At 36.0% G+C, this 25,659-nt stretch overlaps 1 protein-coding gene across 6 annotated transcripts; it reads right to left on the bottom strand.

The window, feature by feature from the left end:
- Nucleotides 1–5,841: 5,841 nt before the first annotated feature.
- On the bottom strand, nucleotides 5,842–22,511 carry LOC131331270 (protein MRG1-like). Of its 6 annotated transcripts, none has more exons than XM_058365151.1 (10): nucleotides 22,161–22,508; nucleotides 18,267–18,320; nucleotides 18,055–18,068; nucleotides 17,357–17,469; nucleotides 16,320–16,402; nucleotides 14,966–15,070; nucleotides 11,942–12,021; nucleotides 10,741–10,910; nucleotides 7,114–7,198; nucleotides 5,842–6,194 (listed from the first exon to the last, which is right to left on the bottom strand). In XM_058365151.1, the coding sequence occupies exons 1-10, from the start codon at nucleotides 22,353–22,355 to the stop codon at nucleotides 6,104–6,106; spliced, it is 990 nt and encodes a 329-aa protein (XP_058221134.1). In that variant the 5' UTR covers nucleotides 22,356–22,508; the 3' UTR covers nucleotides 5,842–6,103. The 6 variants fall into 6 exon arrangements, with proteins under 6 accessions (XP_058221134.1, XP_058221135.1, XP_058221139.1 ...); XM_058365152.1 differs by having other exon boundaries at nucleotides 16,320–16,360; nucleotides 22,161–22,505; XM_058365156.1 differs by having other exon boundaries at nucleotides 18,020–18,068; nucleotides 22,161–22,302.
- Between the last annotated feature and the right edge of the window lie 3,148 nt (nucleotides 22,512–25,659).

A 25,659-nucleotide genomic window follows, 5' to 3' on the forward strand; every position in this document is an offset into this window, starting at 1 on the left:
TCTTCTGAATCACATATAAAGCACTTACATTTACGGTTCTGAGTTGGTTGAACTCTTTTCCTAAAATGTTTCTTAGGTCTTGGTCTAAACTGTTGTTTGCTGGGTGCTTGCTTGTAAGATTGACTTTTCCTATATTTTTTCCTAGGATAATAGCCATGTTTTTGATATCCATAATTATACGTTCCTGTCTGTGCTATCTTCTTATGGTATTTACTGGCTTTCTTCTGATATTTATAGAATTTGTTTTTCTTTTTCTTTTTCTTTTCTTTGCGGTATTCATACTGTTGTGGAGTATATATGACTTGGCTACAAAAGTTTAACTTGTTTTTCTTTATGCCTTTCTGGATTTCAAGTGTAGTGCACTTGTCTCTTAGGACTGCAAAAACAAACTGAATTCTAGGGCCTATTCCTAAATGCTGGTTTTCATCTCCATTAGTAACCTTCCATTTTTCCCATATTTCTTCTCCTAAAGGTCCTGGAAGTTTCCTAAAGAATTTATTACTAATTTCTGGATCGAGTGCTCTTCCTATCTGAGATGCAAGGGCTATAAAATCGTTACAAAAACTGACTATATATTTCCATTTATGTAACTTAAGCTGTTCTAACTGTCTTATAGCTACATTCTAATATGTCGTGTTTCCTCTATTAGGATCTGCTTCTATGATCAAGGTTTTGACTAAATTGGTGAAATTATAAACATTTGGTCCTTGGGCTATTAAAGCCGCATACTGGGTTTCAAAGTCTCTCTTGTAGGCTTCTACAATTTCTTTTGCTGTGTCTCCTAAAAATGATTTGCAATATGACCACATCTCTGCTGAAGAGTGCCAATTGGTCATTTCTAAAAGTTTTCTAACTAAAGCTTGTTCCCATCTATCTATTACTGCTTTGTGAAACTAAGGATCAAATGCCGCAATGTCTAGCATTAATCATGTTCCTGCTTGTGCCATAAGAGTTATATCTCTATCTACTGGTAACTTTTTCCCATAGGTTCTGTATTCTAGTTCTTGGGCTGATGGCTCAAGTCTAGACCTACTGATTGGAATATTTCCCATCTCATATACTTGATTTGGGAGTACTGGTGGAGTATTATCATATGTTTCCATTTTGACTTTTACTATATGGCTTTCAATATTCTTAACTGGTGGTTGATAATATTTGGATCTACGGTCTGAGTGACAAAACATATCTTCTACTGAAAGATTGTTCTTTCTACTGGAATCATATTTTAGAAAATTTTCTTCTAAGACAAATATATTATTTTGTAATAAATATTGTCTTTGGACCTTCGAACTATCATCTAATTCTGGATGCTTGTACTCAAGCTTTTGGGTATAGTATCCTTCTAAAATTTGGTAATCATAATAATCTAAGTCTGGCTTATAGACTGGTTCTAAAAGTTCTTTTAATCTGACTATGTCAGATTCACTGAATTTAACTAATTGATCTAGAGTGAACTGAGGCTGTTCGTATGCCATATAAATATGTTCTGTTTCTACATCTGAATTTCTGGCAAACTCTGTATGAATAGAACTACTTACATCTGAATGTCTACCCGCTGAGATATAATTGCTGAATCTAAGATTAACTTCTCCTAGATTGTTGGTATAAAAACTGTTATTACTAGGTCTGAGTTGTTGTTTAGGCACTAAATTCGTGACTTTCCATTCAAGTTTCGATAACATCTCTGAATCTCGTTTTTTGGCTTCTATGATCTGGATCCCTCTGGTACCTAAAGCTTTTAAAGCTTGATCTATTCTAAGCTTGTATCTAGTGCTACTGTGATTACTCAGTTTCCTATAAAATTTACACATACTAAAAGGTTATGGACATCAGGGATCATGTGATATCCCCTTGCCTTAATTCCTATTTTTATATGCTGGTAAAATTCATCAAGTCTCATCTGAAAATCTGGTATGCAATAAACAATCTGGCAATTACTGTTCATGTCTAATTCCATGCTTCCTATCAAAGCTTGTTCTTGATTTGTAAACCTATTATCAAAAATCATAACCAATACTTTGGTTCCTAAGTCTTGTCTAGCTAAACCTTTTATTCCTATAGTAAATTAACCTAGGTGTATAAGTCCTAACATTAACTGTTTAAGCTCATTGAAGCTCTTCGGAGTGATCATTTCTAAAATTTCTAGCTGGTCTGCAGTTATAACACTGACTGGTTTTTCATGGTAACTATTATAAGTTCTGACTCCTCTGTTGAAGAAATTCTGTGATCTATATAATACCGTTGGGTCTAATAATTCTAAACTATGATTTCTGAATCTGTCTAACTGAACTTCTGGATCTATGATTCCTTCTATTCTATTTTCTTCAACTGGCTGTTTTCCAAATACTCTATTTAGCAAAGGAATCCCACTAACTTTAGTTTTACTGTTGGATGCCATTACTGGGTTCCTGAAGATTAAGGAATTTCTGGTCTCTTTCCTTTGTTTGGATCTGGAGTGCCAAATATATTGTAATAAAAGGTATGGTTCTGCAAAGATCTATTGGATCTTTTAGGTTCTAGATGTCCGATTGAGGCTAAAATACTAATCTGGTTTATTTTGGAGGTTAAAGCTTCTAAAGCTTTTCCTTCCTGGAGTTTATCTACTCTAATAGACAACTGGTCTAACTTTTCTGATGTCTCTACCAATCTATGGCTAAGGCTGATCAAAAATTCAATAATTGTATTATTTTGCTTAATAATAGTCTCGTCTGTTTTACCTGTTAGCTTGAAATTGGATAATCCGATAGGATCTGGTTGAACTTTTCCCGAATTTTCTAATGCTACTTTATAAAATAGACTATCGCAACTATTCATTCTCCATTGGCTAATTTCTTAACTTCTTCTAAAAGAATCTTTATTTTCTGGAGTTTACTATCCACTTCTGCTTTAACTTGAACTGAGTTCTGTTTTATTCTGTCAACCTCAAATCTAAGACTTTCCACTAATTTTTTGGTTTCTGTTTCTATATCCTTGGGTTTAGTAACATCTAACTTACTGATCAGATCTATTATATCTTGTTTGCAGGACAATTTCTCTGATATTATGAGCTGTTTTTCTTCTAACTTACTGATTCTCCTTAATATTTCTGAATGTAAATCTTTAAAGTAATCTAGATTTTCTAACTGCTTACAAGATCTGGATCTGCTAATTCTTTCCAATATCTGGGTGATTTGCTCAAGAGATTTTGTTGAAAATTCTTCAAACTGATTTCTGGTTACTATATTACCTTTAACTTCTAAGCTAAATTTTTTATCTAGGTTATTGCTAAGTAGCTCTATTAACTGGAAACCTGTTTTAATCTGAATATTTTGTTTTGACTGTTGGGATCTAATCTCACTTAAACTAGGACTAATTGCTTTAATTAATTCATTAATCATAACCAACTAAACAAATAAACAAATAAAAGCTAAACCATAACAGTAACTAAACAATAATAATAATTAACAAACTAAAGATAACAAGGATCTATAATCTGGCTACTTGAATTAACAAATAGTACTGTAGGCTTTGATACCAATTTTTACCTGGGGTACTGTGTAAATAAAAGACGGAAATATGAATAATAAAAAGCAGAATCTCAAAGGAATTCAAAGGGGTTCTAACTGTGAATATCTAGAAGTTCTAGTAAAATCTATATAAGGTACTGTAATTAATTTAAAAATCCTTGAAAATATTGGTCTGCACTGTAATTATCTTACTGTCTTACACGTAATTGTTCCTACCACATCTGATCATTTTCTTGCCTGTCCTATTTTTAGGTCGTGGGTCAGTATCGCTTCCTAGACTTTCTGAAACAAAAAAAAAAAAAAAAAGAAGAAGACACGTGGGCGACTAATGAACCAAAACGAGTGATGACCATTCTAATGTCCTGTTCGGGTCAACCCTTAAATAATATCCCGTCTGGCCGTCTTTGAGACTTTGAGTAAACTTCTTCTTAAGCCCCTTTCAGAAATCTTCTTAAAAGCTAAACAGTTGATTTTATATTTTCAAATTAAAAGATAATATAAATGAAAAATAAATTTTCAATTTTTTTAGAATTATTTAAAAGATCTCAATGAGATCTATCAAACAATATCTATATTGCTAAAAAAATTATTTGCGTAAACATATAATTTTTAAGCTTGAAATTACCTCCTTAAAAAATAAGTACTAATTTTAAAACAGTTGCTGCGAGTAATTGTAAAAAATGAAACAAGATGATACATTTGTTCAAGGTTTAGTTATTTTTTTACAGGAAACATTGAGATCTCATGAAGAACTACAAGAGCTTTGGTATAAAACAGAAATACAATCAAAACCCACCAAAAACGCATGAAGGAAAGAGGAAAATTGGAGGGTCCCTGTTCACACTAGTGATTAACCTATGTATCATAATTTTTTAGTTTTGTACTTATTCAAATTTTTTTTGAAAAAGTAAAAAATTATAACTTTTACACAAATATTTTGGAAAAAACCCAAAAATTGACTTTTAGAGCTTTTCTTTGGATATTTCCTAAAATACTTTTGTAAAAGTTATAATTTTTTACATTTCTGATTTCATTCGTCGAGACGTACCCATATCACGTAAAATTAACAAACGCAAAATTTTTTTGAATAAGAACAAAACCAAAAAATTATGCTGCATAAGTTATCAATAGCGTGAACAAAATATGATCCAAACAAGATGCAATTGGACGGTTTGGGTCTCTGGATTGAAAAGGATGTTTTTAATTGAAGAATTGGAGTTGTTGTTGACTTGAAAGCATATGTCGGAGACGACTAGAGTCTTGACAACTCTGATGTAAGGGCCCAGATCCTCTCTAGTCCAATGATTTGGATTGGACGATATAGTTAAGATCGGGAACGTCTATTGGTATCATCAATGGTTTGGATTTGTCATCAATTCTTACCTGTAAGAATTAACTCTTACCTCTTACTGGTAAGAGTTTAAAAATACATCTATATCGTTGATTGCAACAAATGAACGGTACCAATCAGAATTGTCTCCTTTAGTCCAAACATGGACTAGAGAGGAACCATTTCCCTGATGTAATGTTTCATTTAAATGTCATCTTCATACGACGCAAATATGATTTATCTTATTTTCAATAGGCAATACGAGTGCTCATTTTGGACTTCAAGTTGGTGCCATGCTACGCACCTCCGACGGTTCGGATCTCATCTCGTCAACCAACGATCGAGAGTCGTTCATTGCTGAGATAAGATCCGAGCCGTCGGATGCACGATCCAACGGCTTGAAGGTGCGCAGCACGGTGCGCAGCACACCACTGCACAACACCATCCCCCAATTGACTCATTTTATTCGTGTCGATGTGTTTCATCATCCATGCAAAAATCAAATTTATCAAACATTAGTATCTATCTAAACGAAGTATAAGACTGCTCATTTCTCTTATACAATATAATCGAAACAAGCATTTATTGATCTTCGATCAATCTGATTTTTACATCAATTATATGCATATCTAGACTTACAAAATAAATGATCTAGATCACCAAGTGAGGCCATGGTAAATTTTATTTCTTTATCACATGAGGGTAACATGAAAGGAGTTTCGATTCCATAAATTTACATATGATAGCATCTATTTGACTCCTCTTGCAACCCTAACTTCATTAACAGAGAATACCAAATGACCTTAGTGCCCCTGTTTTTAACCTCTAGGTCATTGGCTCAAGTCTCATGACTATCATCTTGTCCATTTTCTTGTTAAAAATTCAATCTAGCCCTAATCTACCCCTCCTAGATAACCATTCTAATGTCGAGGTGTTGTGACATGGAAGAAATTTAGGCACAAATCCAGCCACAAGAAACTAATACGGGAAACCATGTACTCTTCCTGAAGGAAAACTATTTTAGGGGATTCTCTTTCTGTTCATAAGAAAATGGGGAAGAATGTGTTCACGGTAAGCATACCACAACCTTTAATCTACTCTCACAAGTAAACAAGCTAGCACATTACAGGGTTTCCTTAAACATGGAACAATTTCACTAAGTTAGAAGCCAAGGGGAAAAAAGAGGCAATGGTCAAAGGACAGCTACCCTATAAATCAAGCAGTAGTTTGATGGTTTTATATACAGGTTACCAGAATCCGTCCTCGCTCAATCATCTTGTTTCTTAGTGCATGCATCAGAACTTTCCAGGGTCTGGTAAGTAGATAAGAAGAACGAACTTTGATTTTTCTGCAGGAATCTGCATGGCAATCGAAGTAATCTCTCAGCCCAAGTATGACCACAATTCGTTTCAAAAAAAAAAGTCTGACCACAATTGTTCTATTCATTACTCACAAACAAGCCATACCAAATGAAGGCAACTTTGCCAACCCACTACGCATAAGCAACACATTGTATGAACATAGGATGGACAAATATCATTCACTACAGCTACCAATAGTACTTATTTTGCACAAGATACGATGGAGAGATATGAGACACTAGAGCAACTAAATTTGGAGAAACACAATTCACTAGAGCTACTAATGGTACCTGAGTTCATGTAAGGCGCACACTCCATGTACTCCTTTATACTCCTATTCCTATCGATCTTAAATTCTTTTGACTCCAATGCTTCTCTCCAAGTTTCTAATTTAGCATTTACATCCATTAAAATTTCATCTATAAGTCAATATCATCTACAAACAACGTACACGCGCGCGCGCGTGAGAGAGAGAGAGAGAGAGAGAGAGAGAGAGAGAGAGAGAGATCTGGCTAGCACGCCCACAATGTATTGCGTCATGTTTGGATCAAAATTGTCCATGATCGGTTTACGGACTTTCCAGTTCAACAGCCACATTTAACCTCAGTTCTTGGAGCGCTAACTTTCACTTGTCGTTTGCGCACTTTAACAAATGCAACACATAAATAGGCATCATAGAGATACATGAAACCGACTCCTGCCATCTAAACTAGAAGGCAATTAGAAAATAAGGTCCAATGTGAACTTCATTATTCAGCGATCTTCAAACAACCTTAAAAATCTGTTCAATTTCCAACTTTGAGTTTTCTTGTTCCTTCCTCAGACATGGAGTTCTAGCGCAAGGAATATAGCAAATAATGATAAAAGTGATTTCAAGTGTTAAAGACTGTAATCAGAGGAATGAAAGAAATTATACTTGAGAAAGTCCAGTAGCTTCTGTTGTAACTCCTTAAGTGTCTCCTCTTCAATGTTGGCATAGTATAGCATCTCCGGCAACTTAACTGCAAATAGTACCCAATTTTAAAACTCAAGCGTCAGAAGAAGCAAGGCATTCAGGGACGACTTAATACAATGGTTAAAGTTCCCGATGAGAAAGCCCTTTGAATGGCCAAGCACAATTTACTAACATATAGATTTCCAGCTACTAGATCAATATGCGCACAAAGTCTCTACACATGATGATGTATAGTAGATGTCCAGAATTACTTACGTACGTAGCCAACAATTGGGATACACTGGGGGTGGCTCCACCCTATCGTCAGGGGGTTTCAAAAAATGTACCAAACTTTTGTATTCTTTTTACATGTAATTTGATTTTTCTATAATATTGTTGTCACTAAATAATCCATACATCACCAAAGTGAATAAAAAAAAATATTCCGAGTAAGGTAGTGTTCTAGTTTATCCCCTTACAAAATAAGTACTTATTTGTAATTTTCAAGCCAAAAAATAATAGGCTTACTAAAATCAAAAAAATATGCAATATGAATCTTGTTTGATAGATGATAAGATCTATCAAACCCTACAAAAAAAATTGAAAAATTATTTTCGTAAACCCACTATTTTTAAGCTTGAAAATAAGTCCTTATTTTTTAAGTACTTATTTTGGAATGTGGTATCAAACCCTACAAAAACTTGTATTTTTTAAGTACTTATTTTTTAAGTAGCTCAACAAAACAAAATAAACTAGGCCCAAATAAATTTTCAACCAAAACTAATATGTTTATTTTACATAGAGCTTTGTATACAAAAAATTTAAAATCCTGGAGCCGCCCCTAGGATACACCTAAAATTTTCATAGCATAGATTTCCCTCACTTGGGTTAAAATTTCTTTCAATACGTAATCCTCTCATTCATTATAGTTCTAAACCTCTTACCAATTCTTGCTGGCAAAGGTCAAAAGTTATTAACAAAGACAAGTTTTAGGAAAGAGTACACACACAAATATTTAGGATAGATTGTTCACCACCAATTCATCTATTCTAGATTGGTTGAACATCCACCAACTATTGGCAACGAGGAGCGGTTCGGGTGAGTGGTGACCTTCAGCTAGGGGTGTGCAAAAAAACCGAGACCCGACCCGACCCGACCCGAAGGGTTTCGGGCGGGGCCGAACATGTGGTTCGGTCGGGTACGATTTTCCAAAAAAATCAGTTTTCGATTCGGGTCTCGGGGTGCTGTTTTTTCAAACCCGACCCGACCCGACCAAACCGACAAAAAAGGCAACGAATTCATATAGTTTATTTTCGGTTTTGGCCGGACCCGACCAAAACCCGACCCGACCCGACCAGAAAAATCGGTCACACGGACGGGTATCCCCCCCCTCCTTCGGTTCGGGTTCGGGTCCCCAAAAAATGTTGACCGACTAGTCGGGTTCGGGTTCGGGGCCGAACCCAACCCGTCCGACCCGTGCCCACCCCTACCTTCAGCCACTGGAAGCCTAAGAAGTGAACCTTGATTAGTGGTAATATGTATTCAATGGGAGGCAGCCAGCAAAGGAGCAGCCCATTTTCAGAGAAGAAATTTGTGGAGGGTTAAACAGAGAAGGGTCAACTTCTGAAACACGGGAAAGCACCCAACTCATTTGCCAAATGGTTTTGAGTTTGATGCTTTAACATGCTATCACAGAAATACACATATGCCCTTAGGCAAAGCAGAAAACAGGTTATGTGCTGGAACCACACCGCCTAAATGAGAATTAAATACAAAAACATGTTCTGGAGGAGAGCCTAGACACACGAGAGGGAAAGTGATGAGGTTAGGAATACTGAATTTATCCCTCTCTTTTTTAGATGAGTTCTGCAGCCAACAATTCAACAATATTTATGTTCAACTAGAAAGAATTTGAAGCCAAATCCATTGTCCTGTAAAAATATTACAGTTCATTTTTGCAAGACATTCAGGAAGGATTTTTTTTTTATGAAGCCAACAAGTCCGACAAGAATTTTCCTCTACCAATGGAGAAAGTACAAACGGATTCAAAAACAAATGCTTTGCAGGATCTAAAAGTGCAGCATAACAGATATCTACCAAATCTCACACCTAACTGCCTTTTCCTTAACTTCAAAAAGAAGCAGACACCCCTGCAGAACTTTGAATCATGGCCTGTCACCACTCACTAAGGTTAACAGCTGGTGGCCTTAGGATTCTAGCCATGGGTGGACCCAATATAGGGCAAGCGGGGTCACTTGACCCCACTAAGTTCCAAAACACCTCTAAAGTAGGTATAGTTTTGAGGAATATTTTGTAATTTTGCCCCAAAAGATAATATTCTTGCCCTGAAGATCCCATGGAATTTACCCTTCTTTAATTGTGACGTTATGCAAAGAACTCAATATTGTTTCTCTCTCCACAAAGTCTATGACTCTCTCTCTCTCTCTCTCTCTCTCTCTCTCTCTCTCTAAAGACAAAAGCAAGTATAGGCTTCTACACAAACAAAAGCAAACATAGGCAAAAGCAAGCAGTCTCTCTCTCTCTCTCTAAAGACAAAAGCAAGTATAGGCTTCTACACAAACAAAAGCAAACATAGGCAAAAGCAAGCAGTCTATCTTGATGAAAGCTAGGTCAGACAATTATAGTTTCTCCAAGTTAAAATTAAAAACTCTATCGGTGCATTTGGAACTGTGATAAGTAATCTTTTAGTGTTGCCCAATTTGTTACTCCTTCTGTCTTATTTTGTTTGTGCATTTTTGAATTTTGTGCTATTTTTAATTGCTTATATCTTTCAATTTATAATATTTTGCATAACTTTTAGAGATTCATAGAATCATATTAGAATAGAAGATCTAAGCGATTGAAAATATGCACAGATATTGAAAAGAACAAACAAAAGAGGACGGATGTGGTAATTAGGATAAACTTAGATCTTAATATTGAAATGTGTAACATTTCATTTTTTTTCTTTTCAACAGTTGTAAAGAGATTTGAAAAAAAAAATTGTCATAAGAATCATCAATTTCTACAAGTAACAATTTTCCTTGGCAACGGTAAATGAGTTATGAACTAATATACTACTCCTTCCGTCCCAATTTCCAACTTATTAAGAAAACCAAATCTAATCCATTGATTTGGAAATTTAAATAATCTGATCCATTGATTTTGAAATTGGACAGTCAATTTGGGACATGTAAAAGTCAAAAGGGGACAAACAAATCGGGACAGGGGGAGTAATATGAATAGTTTCTACTCTTTGTTTTTTGCTTTCATATAATTCAATTCCTTATCCGATTTTTACATACGAAAAATAAATTACATGTGTTGTAGATATTTGACCCCACTGCAACTAAATCCTAGGTCCGCCCTTGATTCTAGCATGATATTGAGAACAATAACTTCACACAAGACGGGTACCAGACTCAGAAAACCTTGTACAAAGTTAAATACAGAGGCAACTAGAATAAGAACTACTATAAACACACACACAGTACACAAGGCAACATCCTATTGTCCAAAACACACAGCAGTATTTTGTAGTGTGAACAGAGAAAGCAATACACCTTTTTCAACTCAAAGTAGCTTTCTGAACGTCAAAGAGTAGCATACCAAAGAGTCGTAATAGATGTTCAGCACCATACACAGTTGAAGGAGAGACATGATCTGCAGTTGCGTCTTGGTATTGCTGGCGCTCACTTTTGTAGAGAAGCATAGCTGGCAATGCTTTGTCGAAGTAACAACGTAAACCATTTAGAATTTCTTCAATTGAATCAGCTATCCTACATCCACCAATAAACAGTGAAAGATTAAGGTACTACCGATATGCATTATAACAATGTAAATATTGTTTTTGTTTTCTACTTTCGTCGATGTGGTGCTGAAACATTGCACACACCGACACACGTATAGTCAAAAGTTTTGCTGATGGAAGAGTGCAACACTCATTACTCATGTATAACGACTAGCTCGAGGATAGTCAGCCGCTCATAAAGCACATACGTTTAATAACATAAAAAAGCAAGAAGCCAAGACCTCAAGTAGGCCAGATTGATTACCCAACAAAAGTGACCACGCCAGATTCACTTCCTCCAACACTCAAAATAATTGTGTATTGTGTGCATGTTGAAGTCCTGTACTCCACCAATCACACTCTCTGTTGTGTCCCAACTTTTTGTGGAGGAGATTAAAAGCCATTTGCTTTTGGAATTTGAATTTACAGGCAAAGCTAGACGTGCAAGTAAAAAACAGGATATGGCCATCAACAACCAATAAACTTGAAATCTGACATTCTTCAAATAAGGTCAACCCAATGTTTTTGCTCCATGTATTCGGAACAACGAAAAAGTTTGTCTTCTCTTTCTTGGTCAATCAAACGTTTGGAAACCATCAACCAAAGGACCTATTCAATCCAATAGTGGGCATTTAAACCCCTCTATGGGTGGGAAAATATTATTGTTCAGTTGACTTAACTCAGGTGTCTTAATGTTAACATCATGATGCCATTTAATGAGGGAATTCGGAGAATAAGGTCTCATGGTCATTGCACGTTTGAATGGATAGATTTAGCAATTTGTACCCACAAGCTCCGGCAGGGAATTAGATAATTTGCCCTTTTCAATACATTCTTAAAAGGGGCAGTTACAGGGTTAAACAAGTTCCATGGTTGAGATATCTTCTTAGAAGCAGAAATCTGAGAAGTGAAGACTACTAAGAAATAACATATCCAACTGCCCCAGAAAGAGAGGGGAAAAAGAGAGAAGCAGCAGAACAAAAGGTCAGAAATTGCAGAATCAATAGAACGTGAACTTACGCGCCATCCTTCTTCAACCTGTGATCAAGATACTTCTTCAATATATCATCAACATTTGGATTACGTGGAAGTCTTACAAGCTGCAGTTAATGAATCCCCACATCAACTAAATCCTAAAAATAAGCTAGAGATAGCAAAAAGAGGACCATCTTCAACACCACAAATGGCCGCAAGAATACAATACCTAATATATACAACATGCAAACAATTTTGGGTCATTACCAGAAATCATAAACATCACCTAAGAAGCATGGATTCCAAAAAAGATGGCACTGACATGAAATGGACACTCCCGCATATGTGTCGGCAGTTGTTCATGTCAAGTTACTAAAAGCTTAAGCGGTTAGGAAATGTGTCCAACAATGTATATCAATATATTCAACATCCTCCCTCACGTGCAACCCCGTCTTGCATGTGGACACGTAAATTTTCATGGATAGACCTTATTCATCATAAGGGTAGAGTAGTCTTTTTATCGCACTAGGGTTTACTTAAGGTTAATAGGGTTAGCATATATATTTAAATTTTTTTTTTGGTGCAACGGAAATTTACATATATGGGTTAGCCTATATAAACCTTCTTATCTTTGTAATATTATTATCGGTTGTAATACAATACAACATCTTTTTTGATCTACAATCTATCAGTTCAACCGATGGCGGACATACATCTAAATTACTTAACACATCAACAAAACACGTTAAAAGGTTAAAAATGCAACTCGGAATCCAATGATTAAGAAAAATGTATACTTGTTGATCCATCGCCGAATGGACTTACTGATTTTGGACTGTAGTGTAAGCCGATGTATGCCATCTAGAATGACCTGGAATCTGGATGGATATAAAATTCTTTTTACTGTGTGGTCTATTGTACTAGTTGTGAAGGGATACATGTGTTATATGAACCAACACAAGGGGTGGAATTATTGGTAAGGGACACACACCTAAGGGGAGGTCTTGTGTTTAAACTCCTCTCAACCCTTTGGGCCACCTACACAAGAAACACATGATTCTCATCAACTCATGGGTCTTGGCTTTGCCTGGTTTATTGCTTTCCAACAAGGGGTTCCTTGTCAACAGGGGAAAAAAGGTCACACGAATGACATTGAAATTATGAAATAGATGTCCTTACAGTGACAGTGTCTAAGATCTTGGGCCAATCCAAAGAAGGCTTTCCTGTACGTTCATCACAAAATATTTCTAGATCCCAATGCCAGATAGCTGCCACGAAGCACAAATTTGTGCCGGAGTATTATTTATCAATTAACTGATCCTATATCTGTCAAAAATATAAAACTTATATGCCTAATGAAATTATGGAGTTTTATGTCAGGTCCTTTTTGAAGAATCGGCATGTCAGTGTGTTTGTGTTGCTCCTTAGATAGCAGTCCATGCACAGAGAGCGAGTTAAATTAAACCCGTATGGCAATTTCCCTCACACTGGGCAATCAACTCCTAGACTTAAGATATCCTCATCCATGTAAAGAAAATACTGGTAAAAAGTTGTTTATATACCAGCCTAGTATTCCATCCCTACATCTTATAAAAGGATTCCAATAAAAGTTTTCCTTTGCACAATTGTTAAGAATCCCCTATCTCTCACAATTCATCTGCATAAAATCAATCTGATCCAACCCTTCTAGTTTTGCAACTCATTAGCTACATCTTGTGGGATCGTGGAATCATGGTTAGGAGCCCAATCCTACCCAATCCAATCCTTAAGCCCTAGATTAGTTTGGGCGAGCTTTTGTCATTGTTATATGTGCAACCTAAAGAAGCATTTACATCTGGTCAGTATTAATAAATAGGAAAAACAAATAAAAATACAAGCATTAAATGTTACAGCAATTTGGAGAAGCTAATGAACATCGTGACTATTTTTGGCATTGGGATGGCTTATTGGTGCTGCGCCATTTTTTTGGATTTTGAATAAAGGAAACAAGGTAATGAGCACAAAAATATAATTGGCTCTCTAAGCCTACTCTCTCTTATCCCTTCTAGCTTTGATTTGGAGGCATGTTTCCACGGCGTCCCTAAGTTCCTCAATTGAGGTCTATGGGGGCCACTATTCCAGTGGTAAAACTTTAAGAGCTGGCACTTTATGCATATATTGCCAAAGGTTAGGGCTGTCTCCGGTTCTCACCAGCCCATACCCCCATCGATTGGGATTACATGGATGATGTTATTGTTGTTGTATTTCTTTTGATTTTTCTTTTCTTTTCTTCTGTTTATGTTCTATTCTCTTCTTCCAACTCTTCATCTTGTCACTTTTGTCTTCGGTCACTATGGTGCATTAAACTTCAGAGCTCTTGGATCTCTCTCTCATGCATCTCTTTGTTTCTTCTTCATCTTGTCTGATGTATAAAAAATACCTTCTCCTTTCATTTCTTTCAAGGTGTTAAAAAACCCTCTTCTTTTTTCTTTTAGTTTGCTTTTCTCTTTGTGTAATGCATTAGGAATACAGATAATAGAAAGAATATATAAGAGATTAAATTATTTATACCGTCGGTGTAAACATTTGTTTCCTCCAAATCAATTACATTGTACCACGTCACCATGTTCTATTAATTGGAACCACTGTTTTGACGACATGGCGCAATGTAATTGATTTGGAGGAAACAAATGTTTAGACCGCCGGTGTATAAAATTAATTCTCAAAGAATAATTAGGCAACAATAGTAATATTCTCTCTCTCTCTCTCTCTCTCTCTCTCTCTCTCTCTCTCTCTCTCTCTCTCTCAAGATTATTAAGAGCAAAAAACCAAATGTACTATATATCACTCAAAGATATGGTTCCCTAATAGAGACAATAAAGACCGTGTTTGTTTTGGGATTTTGAATTTGGGATTCTCTCTCTGCGTAAGGTCTCCAATAAATTTTCTTCTCTCTCTCTCTCTCTCTCTCTCTCTCTCTCTCTCTCTCTCTCTCTCTCTCTCTCTCTCTCTCTCTCTCTCTCTCTCCACTCATTACCCAAAATCCCAAAACAAACATGGTCAAAGCCATTTAGATCAAGATGTTAATACCTTGCCCAAATGAGTAATAAACTCACAGTCGTCAACTAATTGCTTCTTCAATGTGGATGGAAGAAGGATGTTGAGTAGCTTTTCTGGTGTCAAATTGTCCTTCTCCTGGCATGACAAACCTTTAACTTAGTCCAAAAGGGCCCAAAATATCCACGCAATCCTCTAGAAAAACTTGAATAGGTAAACTGAAATGATAAGCTAATTTCAATTTTCTAGCGAGGTTATGACTTGTTGGGGTTTTTTCCCCTAGCTCAGCAAATGTTAGTATTGTTAGAATAGCTAGATTAGCTCCTTGGAGTAGGAGTTGAACTCCTGACCTCCTTTCCCTCGACACCTAAGTGCACCCCTTGATGCCATTGGGCCAAAGGCCTCTTGGCATGACTTGTTGGGTTTAATCAAACTGGTTTTGATAACTCCAAAAATCATTGTTCGTAGATGGACAAATACTTGATTAAGGATTTATTTAGTTGAAGAAACTAACACTTTGTCTGTTAGACTAACAAATTATCACAAACTCATAGCTCAAGTATGGTACAATCTAGTTGCATTAATTGATCATACTAGTGAACAAGTTTATCAAACTCCACCCAAAAAAAAGGAAGCAGAAAAAATAACCTATTAACTGTCACAATTCAAACGCTGTTGGAGTGAACCAAAAAGACATTCAGCAACAAATAAACACTATGACAGGTTCACATCATGATCTACATTATGAGTCCATGATCTACTCAGAACTATGTCATTAAAAATGCCATTATGACAAAAATAACAACTAAAAAAAGTGTAGAACCACTGAACCCTTCCAAGATTAACATATCTAAACTGAGGATTTAAGAGAATTGTCATGGATAATTAGATCTAAAGAGACCACATCCTTGCCCAGGAAGCCATCCTTCATTAGTAAGCACATTAAAAATTGAAAACCTATTATTTTGCTACTTTCGCAATTAGAATATATAGTATAAAGCTAATCTGATCTACCTGAACACTGATATTCAAAAAGCAAACCTAACCTCTTCAGAATGCCTCACTGCAGCTAAAAAAATACACCAAATTCTAGATGACAGCAAATGAGGACAACTTTGTATGCTAGAAAGCAATATATCAAGGAAGGACAATCAATAAATGTATCAACATCAATCATCCCACTAAACTCTCCGGAAGGCATGAATTGATATTTTTATTTCATTCCTAAGATGCGAACTTAAATGGAGATATTAACACATAGGAATAACAAACATACCAAAAACGAATGTTTTGGTAGCACTTTGGGATTCGAACTACAATCAATTAACTAACAGTGGAAAGCTCTAAGACTGAGCTATTCAGGAACAACAGGTAAACCAGAATATACCTTTTCAACAGAGTCAATCTTCCGCTTCTTCCCTCTTGCCACTGCAAAAGTATTCAAATCACAGCTTACAAGAAAGACCACTTCTGAGAATAATTTCCAGATATGTTCAGTTAAACACACATTGCCTTAGCACAAAACGTAACAAATTTTTAATTTTTGGAGGTAACCCCAATATGATGGAGATGGGGAGCCATGGGCCACTATCACGAGGGCTACCTTGGCTGCAGTTCGAGTAAATTTTTCATTTTGACTTGACCTGGAAAGAAGGTTGGGTAGCCTAGCAATAGAGCTTCCCAGAAGTTATAGTTCGATTACATAGTAGATTCAAGTTAACATTCTGTTCCTATATGATTTTCCCTTTTCTGAAGTCGTGTTCCCTTTAATCAGGCCAGATAGCATATATTCGTTAAAAAAATCCTTGACCCTAATACTTACAGCATTTGAATTAGTTCTTTCAGACCAAGTTTTTGAAATCATCTAAATATAATAAATGAGAAAATATGGACAATTTTTTTTCATGCCTCAAATACTAAAAACGGACATAGGGAGAAACAGATTCTTGTAAAAACATGAGATTACTTGAACATTGAACTTATGCATAAAGCATTAAGCCATATACAAATCAAAATAACTGATTGATCAGTCAAAAGACTCAAAAGTGTTAATCTAGTGATTAAAAACTAGCGGAAGACTATCTTTTCACACAGTGTCTTCAGAATTATTATTGACGAAATAAAAGAACGACTTGACACAGTTTAACTCTACTGGACAGAGCTTATTGTTTGTCTGCTCAGTCATGCAAAGAAGTATAAATCGGTGTCATAGTCACTTGCACGATTGATTGTAACAAGAAACAAGTGCATCTTGATAAGGCGTTGGAAAGAGAAAATTAAATGAAGGCAAATTGGAGAACAGAAGAAAATCTGCAACTTATTTCCCATTGCGTGGCTACCAGAGAAAGCCGCGTAGCCACTTTTCATGGTTGCCTTACTAGAAATAATCAAATCCAGAATCTGTAGGCTTAGCATGTGACAAACCTCCGGTCTTTGTGATCTTCTCTGTACTCTTTTTCTTGTTAAACACCACCTGTTTCTGCACATTCTCTTCAGTAAATTTCATTAGACGATCCATGCTGACCCATTCATCCCAACTGTAGAAGAAATTATCAAGATTTCAACCTTCAACAACTTGGTCACTTGGCACCCTAAAATTGGAAAGTACCCTTCTTGGATGAAATGAAAGTCAAAATGCAAACCTCATCCCTCCCTCTTCTAATGATTCAGATGTATTTCAATGTTCAAGGAAAATAAATAAGAGTTCAAACCGACAAAATCAACTCATGCACAATTACCGCTACAGTACAATAAGCAATACCATTACTAGACAATCTCCCGTGCATCTATATCTGTGTATTTACACTTAACTTAACGAGTGAAACCATTATATAATATACAGCAGCCTCAATAAAAAGCTGTAAATTGCAGTGGAATAGGACTTTGGTCAGCTGGAGTATATATACTATATAAATCAACCAACAGGCTGCCACAAAGTGTACTTAAGTAAGATTGGAGAATCTTTAATGTTCTTTGCCACCACATATCTGAAGATGCATTGACAAGAAAAAAACAAATCGCAAGTGAAAAATACAACAAACCCTTAAAAGTCATACAACTCCTCGTCTTCTTCAGTCAGAAAATTACTTTGACATGAGTGACAACGTAGAGGATGCACTCACCTTTTTTTCCACCCCTGCAAAACAAAGGGAGGACTTTATTGAAGTACTAAAAAGGGAATTCGCATTTTCCAGAAAAACCCAGATGAGAAACTTTTTTTGGTAATGCAAATTGAAAAGACATAAACAAGGTAGAAGCCATAAATATCCCAAACACCAAAAGACTGACAGGATATCACTACTTCCAATAGATGATCTGGGGAAAAAATTCTTACGAGATAATGAACGTAGAATCTCCATTCCTTCAGTCGGACATCAACTTTTTGCACCTTGCAACAAAAAATCATGTACCATGTTGGATTTATGCTTTGAGGCAAAACATAACAGAAACAAGCATGTTAAAAACATCTTTCACCAGTAAAACAGAAAGCAGACTCGTTTTGTACAGAAGAACTAACATAGTAGCAAAAAAAATCTTCTTAACAAGTCACTCGAACAAATAAGGTAAAAAATTGCAGAAATTGATAGTAACATAACTTCCTCACTGAAAATCTACACTCACTATAGAAATGGTGAGCACCATTGTGGTGTCTACCTTATTACGAAGTTGTTTCTTTAGTTCCAAACTTTCTCAAATGAGATCAGTTTAATATTCTAAATGGCACTATCTGTGAATTACTCCACAGATAAACATGCAGGAAACATACTTCCACAATTCTCTCCAAGTGCCATAACTGCTCCGTCTTCACAGTTAAGAGCCATGCTCCCCATAGTAAAGGAAATTGCCTCCACAGTTCTATTACCCCTGTAGTTGGCTTCTCTACAATCCCATCACACCTTGGCTTCTTTACATGTCTGCAGTCCGCAGTCCATGTTCTAGTTGCTAGAGACTCACACCAACAGTGCTTTAATTTGTGAACCAGGAAGCCCAAAATTCTCAGATTGATCTCCTTAATGGGGTTTGCATGTGCATAATTTGTTTATTCCCGCATATAGGCTTATCTTGTAGACTTGTAACCTTTCCAATCCATAACAAGAACAACTCTAGTTATTGTGTCGGTTGTCTTTCACTGCGGTTTTTGATACTTTGTTTTGTTTGACATAATATTTGGAGATTGAATGAGTTCATAATACCATTTAAACAATTTAATCATGTTAAATTTTGGTAATTCTTTAATTAATACTTTAAATATAACTCGTGCAATGTCCTAATCTAGGAAAAAGTCCATTCAGTTCTTTTCTATTTATTATGGGTAGTAAAATTCACTGAAAAGGCATGAAGGGATGACACCCATGTACAAAAGAAAGCAAGTGACAAAAAAAAAAGGCCAATCAATAAAAAGACCTATACACCACACTAAACTCCAACAATGCATATCATACAAAGGAATTGATCGAGTGTAGGGTTTACTCCCTCGACTCCCAGCTAAACAAAGCAGAGAGGAAAAAACTCTTAATTTTGAATAACACATCCCTGTCGAAATATCATCTATTCCTCTCTCTTCAAATTAATCACATCAAACACAGTTAGATAAAAATCCATAGGTTCAGTTATTTTTCAAGTTGAGGGAAGGTGATAGCCTATAGGAAGAAGCAACAAAGAACAAGAACCTATGATTAGAACTGATTTTTTCGTCCTTACTGAAGCAGTTGGTTGAGAAAACAGACTCCAGATTCCCGACTGGTAACGATAGCTAATGTGAGCCTGTCTAGAGCTGGTATCAAGGGGATGCCGCCCCATTCTGAAGAGGAGACAACCCCCGAAATCAAAAGGAACCGAAGACAAAAAGGCTCACTCTGCATGAGATAGAGGGAGTCTATAAAATCAACATAAGGGTCAAGACTCGGGCCCTATAACCCAAAAAGAGAACAACACAAAATAGACAATAAACTATCCTGAACACTGACAAATAATCCCAACAACACAAAATAGAGACTAAGCAATCCTCAACTCTAGGAACTGACTCTGCCACTCCTTGACCCTCCCGACAAATCATCTACATGAGCCAAAGAAGAGTTAGTAACCAACCTCTCCTCCTCAATTTTCCAACTCTCGCGCCTCTCCTGTTCCCTACCATGCCTGGCACATCACCATCAAGCACCCAATCAATCCCAAACAAACTAAAGCCAGTATCCATAACTCCCTAGCAAATGGACAATAAGGATATGAGAGTGATGAGACACTGACTCTCCATCCATTTTGCAAATAAAAGAAAGATTCACAAGACAACTTCCGCTCATACTAAGGTTGTCAACGGTCAATATTGTTCCATGAGCCACAATTCACACAAAAAAGCCACCTTAGATGGCACCCCAGCCCCAACTTTCCAAATTCCCCGCTGCGTAAACCACCCTCCTGCAAAGCCATTCAGAGCTTTAAAGAAGGAAGAAACATCAAAGAAGACACCCCTACTCACCCTTTAAGACAAATTAACCTCTACAAACTCCTTAAATGATGAATTCTGTAAAGCAAAATAGCAACCCAAAATCAGCTCTAACTCCCAGTCTTGCAAAGGCCCCCAAAGTTTGGTGTCAAAAATATCCTACAATATCAAATAATCAGCCTATGCTCCTGATCCAGACAAATTTGAAAGATGAGCAGGAAGGCTGATTCACGAAAGATATCATCACACTGCCAATACTTAAGAAACCTCACCTGGTTGCCCAACTTGCCTCTAATTCTAAGAAGCTCGGATACGAATACGGGATATGGATACGATACGATACGGATACGCGAATACGTGATTTTTCCAAAAAGAAGGATACGATACGTTAGGGGATACGTTGAATATGAAAGTAAATTAAAAATATATTATATATAATTTTTAATTCCTAAAATTTCATTAATGATTAAGGTTTTTCATTACACAAGTTCACCATTTCACATGCCGAGAGATATATTCACATATAGTTATATATATAATTGTATCTATATAGTTATATATATTTACATACACACAACGAGAGAGAGAGAGAGAGAGAGAGAGAGAGATGAGAGACTTACAAGGTTGTTGAGAGAGGATATTGTCGGTGTGTTTCTGGAGTCGATTGGTGGGGGAAAAAGAAAAATATAGTCCTACTTGCAATTTTAACTCATATATTTTAAGTAATAACATATTTACCCTCGCGCGTATCCGAAACATATCCAACACGTATCCGCGTGTATCCAAAACGTATCGGATACGTATCCGGAGTGTATCCGAGAGTATCCACGTGTATCTGAAACGTATCGGGATACCCAAAAATAATTCTAAAATCAGGATACTTTAAAAAGTGTATCGGATACGTATCCGGAGAGCATCCGAGGGTATAGGTATCTGATACGGATACGATACGTGATACGGAGGCCAAAATAGAGTATCCGTGCTTCATAGGCCTCTATCAACCAGAACTGACGAACCTTCCCCACAAGCCAAATGCCTGTCCACAAACTCTTCAGTCTTCCCACAAGACGCAGCCGCCCATCAACCCCACATACAACTTAATCAGTTACCTATTACCAGAATAGATGCTTTGATCTTTGGCCAATAAATTAAAATCCCAATGCTTCTAGTTTTATTGGACCATATTTACTAAGAAAAACCTTGAAATTCAACATTGTGAACGTACAATAACTGTGAGATGAGAAACTCTACAAATTCAAATAACAAACCGGCAAATTAAATAAACTAATGCACACACGCAGTGTTGCCACCCTCCTGCACCGCCCGAAATCTTTCTCTATACATATTTTAAAAAATTCGACTAATACGATATCTAATATTGAGTATTATTGATATTGTTAGTGTAATTACTTTCTATTATCTTTATAATTTTGTATTGATTTGACAAAAAGCATGTTACTTTACATTCTCATTTTTCAATTTCTTTCGTAAATAAAAAATAAACATGTGAGCATTATAGTAGCCTACAGAAATAGAACAAAACAATTCACGTACTTCTACTCCATTAGGCTAGATTAATTTCACTGTACAAATATATTGTATTGAAAAAGCAAAATCTCTAAAATACAGTAAGTAAACGTTTGGACAAATATATATGCATGTCTATTAAGTCGGCCCTCAAACCAAAATAGTAAGCGGGAAACCGAAAACCTAAACTTCGGAAAATTCACATTTTCCTCCGTAACAACTCAATTCCATCGAAAATGAGAGAGAGAGAGAGAGTACCTTGGCAGGGTAAACGTGATTCTGAAAGAAGGCGAGGACCTTCTCGCCTTGGGAGAAGGGGCTGGGATCGGAGGGAAGAGAAGAGTCGACGGCACCTTTGACGTCGACGTCGGTGTCGGTGGTGGCGCCGTCCTCGTCGGAGATGGCGGCGGCAGAGTCGTCCGTAACCGTAACCCCCGCGGTTGAGCTCCCCATTGCTCGGCTACGTTACTCCGCCGCTGTATGGTTCGCGATTCTGATAGGGAAGAGAGAGAATTGCGGTGGGCCAACGGCGTTTTCTTTGGTGGAAGCAGCAGCGATGGTGGTGGCTGGGGCGAAATCCAAATCAGCGCGTCGTTTTACGGAGTATTTAATTATCTGCCCGAATTCGCCACGTGTCAGTGTGACGACAAATATTTGGAGTCGCGTCTGGGGAAAATTATTCACTGCTCACTGCTCCATCGCTCAAGCCTTCCAAGCAAAGTTGTCGATCCCGTACGAGCCAGCGTACCGTTTTCACTACTGGAATGGTACATAACGGTACCGGACGACATCTCGGTACCGTTCCGGATTTACCGCAATTAATATTTTATATATATTTAATATATATCTACCAGGTTGCAAAACCATTTTTGTGAAACAAATGGCAGCAAAAAATTATCCAAAAAGACTCAAAACAAAATTGTAAAACAGATCAGGATTCCATCGTAATCTTAATCGAAGAAAAACATATATAAGCCCATAAGTTTCTTTTAATTTGAGAATGTTGTTTTTTTCCTTTATATTTTAAAATTTTTGGAAGAGAAAAACGTGAGGGGTGATATCATGGGGACGATTAGAAAATATTTGTATTGATTGAGAATCCTTTTTTTCTTTTTCTTTTTTGGTTCAGCCAGCTTTTTAACTTGTGTCATAAAAAAAACAAAAACAAAAAAGAGAAGGTAATTTTGTACCGTCTGAAACACCGGAAAATGTCCGAAACAGATCGGTATAGTCCGGTACATCCGGTATTGGCTGGAATAGGCCAGTATTTCAACCGGAACGAATCTTAAATATTTGTGTTCCGTTTCAGCACCGGTACGGTACGTACCGGCCGGTACGGAACAGATTTCACAACTTTGCTTCCAAGTACACATTAGCCAACAAGAACTCGGGGTGGGTGTTGCGCACCTCTGCAAAGGTGTCACATCTATTAGCATCTCTTTTTATTAACTTAGGCTCTATTTGGAACCTATGGAAAGAAAATGAACTTTTCATTGTTTGGTTTGAAAAGAAATAGTGAAGAAAATAAAATTTTCAAGTGCATTGAGTAGTAAATTTTTTGTCCTATTTTCCTTCTCTTTTATTTTCTTTTCTTTTCCTTTCATTTCCCTAGGTTCCAAACAGAGCCTTAGTTTTCTTCGGTCATTTTGTGTATTTTATTCGTCTTTTTGATTTTTTTTTAGGTTTGAGTGATATTTTTTGAATTAGTCATTTGTCTTGATGAAAGGAGTTTAAAAAGCACAAAATTATGGCCGAAAGCAAAAAAATAGTTCACTAAAAATGAAAAATGTATCAAATAATTGTCTTTTTTGTCTAAAGTATCGTCGTCTAATTTGAATTTTTTAACATCGATCTATTTTTTTATATTTTTCTAGTTCTTCTCGTCGAGACTATGATTAACCCTAAAAATTACGGAAAAAACCAAAAAAAAAGTCATGAAAAGTACAAAATACAAAATACAGTAAGTTTTAGAGTTATAAGTTTACAAGAACATCGCCTTACTAGTACTATTTTAGGTGTTGTTTTCGCGTTTATTATTTTTAAGCCAAACTATTGTGAAATAATAATTTGTCTCGACGAGAAGAATGGAAAAAGTAATTTTTTTTTACTTTTATCCAAATATTTTGAAAATATCCAAGATAAAGCCCCAAAAAACGACCAAAAATACTTGGTTAAAAGTAATAAATTTTTACTTTTCTATCTAGACAAACCGATAATTCACAAAAGTTTGAAACAAGACTATCAAACAAGGGAAAAAAAAAAAGAATAAAGACAAAAGTAAAAAAAATTGGGTGAAAAAGTCATAATTTCTTACTTTTCCGATTCCTCCCGTCAAGATGAACTAATAGTATATAAAAGTTTGACGCAAAATTAACAAACACAAAAAAAATAAAATAAGGACAAAACAAACAAAAAAAAAATTGGTCTACAACTTGTAGTCTAGTTGAGAGCCTGAAACGGGCCTAAGATCACTTTCTTTTTTCTCAATAAATCCTATGGTAATCAGTAATCACTTAACCCCGTTCATTTTGGGATTTTGGATTTGAATTTGTAGGTAGTGAGTGTAGAGAAAAGTATAGTAATGATTGAAAATAAGGATAGTGATTAGAAAGAGATAAAAAGAAAAATGAGAGTAATAATTTGAGAGAAATAGTATAATGATTAGAATCCAAAATTCAAAACCCTCAACCGAACAATAAATTATGCTTTCGTTTCTAATTTTATCAGCAATAAATTATGTTTGTTTTTTTTTTTTTGGTCATACGGTATATATCAGCGGGGGTTACGGGGAGTTAGTGAGGTGTTAGAATGTCAGTCAACAGGTGGTTCAGAGGCTATTCATAGCCATGAACCCTAAACCTACCCTCCGTGAAACTTGAACCCAGATCACCATTGAGAAAAAAAATAAGACAATCAACTTGATAAATTTGATTTCTTAGCAATAAATTATGTTTAATATCGCATTTTATTCAAACTTGTCGTAGCCAGAAAATACAAACATTGAAAGAACAAACACAAATCAATCAATTTAGTTACATGTCTCTTCTAACAGTACTGACATAATCTTATGGTCTGATAATGTTCGGATACTCTTGTACTTGTTACCTTGGAAGGATTTTTCCCTTCATTGCCAGCCATGTATGTACATGTACGGATAGGGGCGGCTGTACATGGATTCAAAAAATGTACTAAAAATTTCGTATTTTTTTTATATAATTGTATTTGTTCTTGATATTGTCGGCACTGAGGTTCCGTTCCAGAAATCTTCTTAAAAAATAAACAGTTTATTTCACATTTTCAAACTCAAAAATAAAGTAAATGAAAAATATTTTTTCAATTTTTTTTGCATCGTATAAAAGATCTCATCGAGGTCTTCCAAAAAAGATCCATATTGCATATTTTTAGATTTCAATAAATCCATAATATTTGAGCTTGAAATTATCTTCTTAAAAAATAAAGATTTTTTTTTGTTCCAGAACGGAGCCCGAATCATTCATACATAGTCGAAGTAAGTGAAAAATCACTTAGGTTTGTGAGTAAGTAGGTACTATAACTTAAGTAAACAAAACAACTAGGTCCAATAAAATCCCATCCAAATGTAAATATGTGCTTTTTTCATAGAGTTTTATATACATATTAGGGTTATTATTATTATTATTATTATTATTTTGCAATTTTGGGACAGACTTTTGGACCTCAACACTCGGGCAGTAACACCACATAATCACGTCAATGCTCCCTCCAGGAACCGGAGGTG

Source organism: Rhododendron vialii, chromosome 6a, assembly GCF_030253575.1.
Source record: "Rhododendron vialii isolate Sample 1 chromosome 6a, ASM3025357v1".
Classification (NCBI taxonomy): domain Eukaryota; kingdom Viridiplantae; phylum Streptophyta; class Magnoliopsida; order Ericales; family Ericaceae; genus Rhododendron; species Rhododendron vialii.

Coding starts and splice junctions, on each gene's coding strand:
- LOC131331270 (XM_058365151.1), bottom strand. CDS start 22,355: ATGGGGAGCTCAACCGCGGGGGTTACGGTTACGGACGACTCTGCCGCC. Junction 16,403..17,356: donor GAAGATCACAAAGACCGGAG/GTTTGTCACATG, acceptor AATTATTCTCAG/AAGTGGTCTTTCTTGTAAGC. Junction 7,199..10,740: donor ACATCTATTACGACTCTTTG/GTATGCTACTCT, acceptor TACTATTTGCAG/TTAAGTTGCCGGAGATGCTA.